This window comes from Grampus griseus (assembly GCF_964374135.1).
Source record: "Grampus griseus genome assembly, chromosome: 2".
NCBI classification, from domain to species: domain Eukaryota; kingdom Metazoa; phylum Chordata; class Mammalia; order Artiodactyla; family Delphinidae; genus Grampus; species Grampus griseus.
The window spans coordinates 28,428,593-28,435,933 of NC_139018.1; the positions used below are offsets into that span (position 1 = coordinate 28,428,593).

The 7,341-nt window shown below is 41.3% G+C and overlaps 1 protein-coding gene across 2 annotated transcripts in view; it reads right to left on the minus strand.

Moving 5' to 3' along the window:
• The window catches only part of LIN52 (lin-52 DREAM MuvB core complex component), a 120,435-nt gene extending 113,166 nt beyond the window's left edge, over positions 1-7,269 (minus strand). For both annotated transcript variants that reach the window (XM_082648734.1, XM_082648735.1), the window contains exons 1-2: positions 7,087-7,269; positions 1,777-1,851 (exon numbers count right to left, since the gene is read on the minus strand). In XM_082648734.1, coding sequence (XP_082504860.1) covers positions 1,777-1,851; positions 7,087-7,117 — 106 coding nt within the window. In that variant the 5' untranslated portion in view covers positions 7,118-7,269. The remainder of the gene's footprint in view (positions 1-1,776; positions 1,852-7,086) is intronic.
• Positions 7,270-7,341: the final 72 nt, after the last annotated feature.

Sequence of the window (7,341 nt, forward strand, 5' to 3'; positions counted from 1 at the left end):
GTCATTCAGTAAACATTTTAGTGTCTCTTACATAGAGGATTCAAATGAGAAAACAGCCTTGTCTTCCAGGAGTTTATAGTCTGGAAGAAGAGACAGAGTAAATCAATAACTATAACATTTTTTAAGTGCTTCAAGAAAAATACCAGTTGCTATGGGAGGACAAAAACTGAAAATCTAAATCAGACTGAGGAGGCAGGAAAAGTTTCTCAGAGAAAATAATGCCTCAACTGAACTTCAAAGGATCAGGAGTTAGCTGAATAAGACGGTGGTGAGATCTAATATCTCTTACCAAAAATTTAAAATTTCCTTTTTAGGTATGCTATTCTATCAATCCAATTGTTTATTTAAATATCTCACAGAAAGAATCATATTAAAAAAGAGAAAAATAAAAATCAGGTATTTAAAAATAAGGTTCAACCTCACTAATAAAGAAATATAAACTAAAAATAATGAATATCAGTAACATCCAATACTGGCTAGTATGTAAGGAAATGGGTACTCCCATCCACAGTCATCCTCTTCCATATGCACAAAGATATATGTGCAAGGATATACATTGTTAAATTGTTTGTAACATCAAAACTTGGATATAACTTAGGTTTCCATATAGGGTATGAATACATAAGCTGTAGTAGATCTATACAATGAAATATTTTTAAAAAATGAAGTAAGTCTATACCTATCAACCTGGAAAGATCCATTAATAAGTTACTAGGTAGAATATGTTAAGCTGTAGATCACTGTACATATGACTTCATCATAACAAAACAAAAAACTCTCTATACACTTAAAATATTTATTTGCCTATCTGCATAAGCATTTAAAAAAAAAAGGTACAAAATATCAGTACTAAACTATAACAGCAGTTAACTTTATCAGAATACTTAAAGGAAGTAAAGAATTACTTTATGCATCTCGTATTGTCTGACACATTACAGATGAAGTTTAAAAATAATAATAATAATAATTTTTTTTTTTTTTTTGCAGTACGCGGGCCTCTCATTGTTGTGGCCTCTCCCGTTGCGGAGCACAGGCTCCGGATGCGCAGGCTCAGCAGCCATGGCTCACGGGCCCAGCCGCTCTGCGGCATGTGGGATCTTCCCGGACCGGGGCACGAACCCGTGTCCCCTGCAACGGCAGGCGGACTCTCAACCACTGCGCCACCAGGGAAGCCCAAAAATAATTATTTTTTAAAGGCTCTCTATCATTTCCTGAGTCACACTGTGTTCAGAAAAAATTAAACTACCAAAGAGCTATTCTTAACACCAGACCACAGAATTCAGTCTCTTCCTTTGAAGTAAAATTAAAATTTTAATCACTACAGCTAAATGATAACTCTTCAAAAATCTCCCTCAAAGTAGCACTGGTTTTCCTGCATTGATTTTTGAGCTGCTGCTTCTTTTTTTAAAAATTAATTAATTAATTAATATTTATTTTTGGCTGCATTGGGTCTTTGTTGCTGCACACGGGCTTTCTCTAGTTGCGGCGAGCGGGGGCTACTCTTCATTGCGGTGCGCGGGCTTCTCACTGCGGTGGCTTCTCTTGTTGCGGAGCAAGGGCTCTAGGCACGTGGGCTTCAGTAGTTGTGGCATATGGGCTCTAGAGTGCAGGCTCAGTACTTGTGGCTCACGGGCTTAGTTGCTCGGCGGCACGTGGGATCTTCCTGGACCAGGGACTGAACCATGTCCCCTGCATTGGCAGGCAGACTCTTAACCACTGCACCACCAGGGAAATCACTCCTGCATTGATTTTGATATAAAGAAACCAAGAACTTACATTGCTCTGGCCAAAGATCTGGTGAAGCTCGGTCAAGTTTTTCAAAACTTAGCAAAGATGCTTCCAGATCTGCCCCTAGAACAAAACACTCAGATGAGCTAAGAAGATACAAAACACATTATTTTACATTTTATGACATATCAATCTCAAAGAACATAACAAACTGGAACACTCACTCACCTGGAAGTCTAGAGATTTGAGTTCTATGACTACTGATGCTACTGAGCCATGATGTTACACAAATAAGTCATTTCCCTCATCAAACCTTAATTTTCCCATCTCTAAAACAAGAACAATATTTTAGTGGGGTATTGGGAAAAATGAATGTCAACAAACCCATCTGCATCTTTACTCATACTCTTGAACTTTCCTCCCAATCAATGAAGTGTCCCTGCTCCCAAGAAAAACAAACTCCTCTGATAGGGCCTTGGATTCCATCTTCTCTTGCTTTGTCAAAGATGTGATCTTGAATAATCTCTTGCACAACCAGTTTCCACCTTTCTCTACTGGCTCAACTCAGCAAGTAAAGCCTGCTCTGGAATTTACCTTCTTTGAAGATACTCTTCCTTGACCCCATGACTTCCTCACTCCTCCTTCACTGCAAAAGTTCTTGAGTTGTTCCTCCTGCTGTCTCCACTTCCTCACCTAACATTCTCTCCTTAACCTACAACAAACAGGCTTCTGCCCCTACATGTGTGGAAACGGCTGTTGTCAAGATTATCTATGACCTATGTTGCTAAATCAAGTGGTCACTTCTCTGTTCTCTCTTACGTGACCTCTTTGCAGCATCCACCCACTGACCACTCTCCTTCAAACACTCCACTTGCAGCTTCTATAAAACAATTATGCTGGTTTTTCTCCTTCCTCACTGACTCCATCAGTCTCCTCTTCCACTCAGGGCCCACCCTAGGCTGACTTCACTCCCTACCAAAAGTCTCCCAAAGAAATCTCATCTAGTCCCATAGCCTTTACGACCATTTATATGCCAATGATTTCATACTTCTACTTCCAGCCCTAATCTTTCCCCGGACTTTGGAGTTATATATCTAAGTGGCTACTTGACATCTCTCTCTATTAACATGTGTGAAAAACCATAATCCCCCAGTCTTCTCCATCTCAATAAATAGCACCACCATCAACTCCAGTTCTCAAACCAAAAACCCAGGTGTCATCCTTCATGCCTCCCTTTCCTTCACTCTTCCATAACCAACCCATTAGTAAGTCCAGTAATTTGTCCCTCTAAAATACACCATGAAATCACATTAATTAACCAAGGAACCATAGCTTCTCTCCTGGACTACTTCAATAGCCTCTTAATAGGTCTCCCTGCTCCCATTCTTACCCCTCCCCCTCCTGACCCCTAAATCTACACTCCACAAAGTAGCCAGACAGATTTTTTTAAAAATGTCAATCAGTTCACGCCACTCTCCAGCTTAAAGGACTTCTTCCCAGCTAAATTCATGAATGCACATCTATTGTGACCTATAAAATCCTACATGATCCAGCCCCTGCCTAATTCTTCAACACCATTTCCTCTCCATTCTTGCCCTGGTACACAGTAGATGCTCAATATTAATGACAACAGTTAGGGACTTCCCTGGTGGCACAGTGGTTAAGACTCCATGCTCCCAATGCAGGGGGCCTGGGTTCAACCCTGGTCAGGGAACTAGATCCCACATGCATGCCACAACTAAGAGTTCGCATGCCACAACTAAGGAGTCCACCTGCCGCAATTAAGGAGCCCGCCTGCCACAACTAAGACCTGGCACAACCAAATAAACTAATTAAAAAAAAACAAAACGACAGTTAACATTTGTTGAGTACATATTGTGTGCTCGGTATACTAATTAGCTGCATAAATTGGTTGATTTAATGATATAAACAGTGGTTCTTAACGTTTTCTGGGTAAGCCACATTTTTGAAGATCTGAAAAAAAAGCTATGGACTCACTCCCCAGAAAACATACATATTTATAAAATTTGTCAACATGTGCTTTTCTCTAAACTAAATTTTTTTCCCAAATATTCTAAGGGACCCCATGTTCATAGCAGGATTATTTACAATAGTCAAGACATGGGAACAACCTAAGTGTCCGTTGATGGATGAAGACATTGTGAAAATACACACACACACACTGGAATATTATTCGACCATATATAAATGAGGAAATCCTATCATTTGCAACAACCTGGATGGACCTTGAAGGCATTATGCTAAGTGAAATAAAACAGAGACAGAAAAATACTGTATGATCTCACTTATATGTGCAATCTAAAACAAGCAAACAAGTAAACTCATAGAAAAGAGATCACACTTGTGGTTACCAGAAGTGGGGGGTAAGAAGAGGGGTAATTGGAGGAAAGTGGTCAAAAGGTACAAACTTCCAGTCATAAGGTAAATAAGTACTAGGGGTGTAATGATGACTATAGCTAACACTGCTGTATGATATACAGCAAAGTTAAGAGAGCAAATCCTGAGAGTTTTCATCAAAAGGAGAAAAATTTTTTTCCTTTATTCTTCTTTCTTTTCTTTTTATTGTATCATTATGAGAAGATGGATGTTAGCTGAACCTATATATTTAAGTGAATTTCCAATAGCATTCTAATTGGGAAAGAACTCAACTCTAATAAATTGCCTAACTAAAGCATCCAAAAATGGCAACCAAAAAAAGCTGTGTGAAACACAAAATGCCAATTTTCAAATTCCCAAGGAATGTTACTGATGGAAAGTTCAACCATAACAAAATAAACTTATTGAGAGTAGGATCCAATAACCAACAAGTGTGACCCTATGATACCACAATCTGGGGCATAACTCAGACTCTACTGTGAGTGTTATTCTCATACATTAAGTAATTAATGGCTTTACTTAGATTTCAATTTTCTCCTTTTCAAAGATGTCCCAGCAATTTTAGCGTTAAAAAGAGAAACACTAGGGCTTCCCTGGTGGCTCAGTGGTTGAGAGTCCGCCTGCCGATGCAGGGGACGCGGGTTCGTGCCACGGTCCGGGAGGAACCCACAGGCCGCGGAGCAACCCACAGACCGCGGAGCAACCCACATGCCGCGGAGCGGCTAGGCCCGTAAGCCATGGCCGCTGAGCCTGCGCGTCCGGAGCCTGGGCTCCGCAACGGGAGAGGACACAACAGTGAGAGGCCAGCGTACCAAAAAAAAAAAAGAGAGAAACACTAAATGACCTAAACTTTTTTTCATAGCAAGATAATTTAATGGTGATAATTTTAAATCTTAAAGACAGAAACAGGTGGAACACTAAAAATAGAAGTGAGAGAGCTAGGCAGTGGAATATTTTAGGATAAGATACTTATTTAGAAGCTAAATTTAAGTTCAAAGTGCTCAACTTGATTTTGTCAGATTAAAAAGATTACAGGGAGAGGGTGAAGCTCTGTAAAAGATGAGCATGAAAAGTTTTAAAAATCTAGAGTGCACATTGAGTGAGAGTGGATATGGCTAAAAGACCAAAGGAAAAAAATACATTTCCAGTATTCTTCATGGCCAAAGAGAGGAAAAGAAATTGAGAGAAGACAGGGGAAAAATCAAACATAAGGAACAAAACTTTTAAATATAAAGACAACTTAGTAATAAGCTAAAAATTTTAAGAGCAATTACTTCTACTGCTATCACTTGGCTGGTTTTTTTTAAAACTGTGGTAAATTATACATAAAATTTACCACTTTAATCAGTTTTAAGTGTACAGTTCAGTGGCATTAAGTACATTCACATTGTTGTGCAACCATCATCACCATCCATCACCAGAACTTTTTCATCTTCTCAAACTGAAAGTCTGTACCCATTAAACAATAACTCCCCATTCCCTTGGTTGATTTTTTAAATGCCCTTTTTTTTTTCCTGAGGGGCGGGGAAAGGACATTTTAACAAGAGAGCACCCAGGCAAAATAATCTCTTTTGACTCCCAACATCCATAATTTCTTATACAGTATGTACCCGTGCTCAAAAAACTTAAGACTCAGTTAAACTTAAAACTAAGTAATTTATTATTTATGCATGTATCTAATCAGTCTTTCAATAAACGTGAATTGAAGGCCTACTGCTTGCCAGGCACTGTGCTAAGCCCTGGGATCCAACTATGAACAAGACAGACTTGGAATTTACAATCTGGTGTGAAAAGGGCAAAGTTAACATAATAACTATTCTGTCGATGAAGGTACAGAGAAAGTGAATAATGGTGAAGAAGGGCAACTCCAGATACTGTGTTCTGGGAAAGCCTCTCTGGGAGGTGACATTTAAATGAGACCTGAAACTGCAAAAGTGTTTACGTGTTTGATTAATCTTTTCCTTTCCCAAAGCACCTAGAATAACGCCTTTCATATAGTAGGATCTCAGTATAGCTTTCCTGGCCTCAATTTCCTCATTCCTGAAACGAACTTCCAAGATTCCTTCCAAACACAAAATACCTTTGTTTGACAGAAAACTAACTATCAGTGAAATGGACGCAGGGATGGAGGTGGTCGAAGCAAGAATTAAGTGAGTCCAGAAATGACTGCAACATCCTAATCCTAAAGCAGAACGGAGCGCAAAACCCTGTGGGTATACCAAAACCACTCAATTACTATCTGAGATGACTTGCCTCTTAGACAACATATAAGCAGAAATCGTTCATTCACTCAGACTTAAGAAACAACACATAAAGCAGAAGCTACAGAGGTTGAGACGTGTGCATGACTACGCTAAAAAGCTCAATTCTCATTTTCCTCGGGACTCTCACTGCGAGGGACCGAGAGGGTCTCTTCCTTAGCCGCCAGGGCAACGGTCCCAATCTAAGCAGACAGGAGAGAGTCACGTTTCTCTTGCGGTTCAATCCCGGGATGAAGTCAGCCACCAACCCTAGCAAGCGCTTAAGAGAATCGTTCCGGATGCTCAAAAAGAGGAGAATCGACCCTTCAATGGGGCGCCCGGAGGAGAAAGCTACACTAAGGCGCCTCCTTTCCCCAGCAGTATGTCCTCCTCGGCCCTCAGCCTCACCCAAATGGGGCTTTAGCGTACTAAAGCGGACCAGGGCGGAGGACCAAGGCGACTCTCGTCCTTTTGCCCAGAAAGGGTCCCAAGCAGGTGCCCTCCTCCACCCGCCTGGTACATTGCAGAGAAACTGGGCACCTCCAGAGCCGCTGTGAAGAACCGGCGAACTGAAGATGCACCCACCTTCCATGGAAAAGAAGTGGAAGGGAAAGGAGAGCCCACGAAAGATATGTAAGTTCGAGGGGCAGACGGAGAGTGGAAGTTCCCAAGAGAACACAGAAGGAGGTTGCAGGCGAAGGGTCCCTAAACCGGCTCTTACCGTCTGTGGGAGACGCCATCTTCCAACCCATGTCACGTGACGTGGCCAACCGTCGGCGGGAAAGCAAGGATCCATAAACCACGCCCCCAAAGAGAAACCCTATCCCCAACACACGGCCTGGTCTAGTTTCCCCGCCCCATAGGGCAATGTTTCCATGGCTCAGCCCCCAGTGCTTGCCATACCCCCTCGCGCCGTGGGTGAGGCGGAGCTACTGCAAAATTCTTGCAGGATCTTATTTACTTTCTTCAGTGGGTG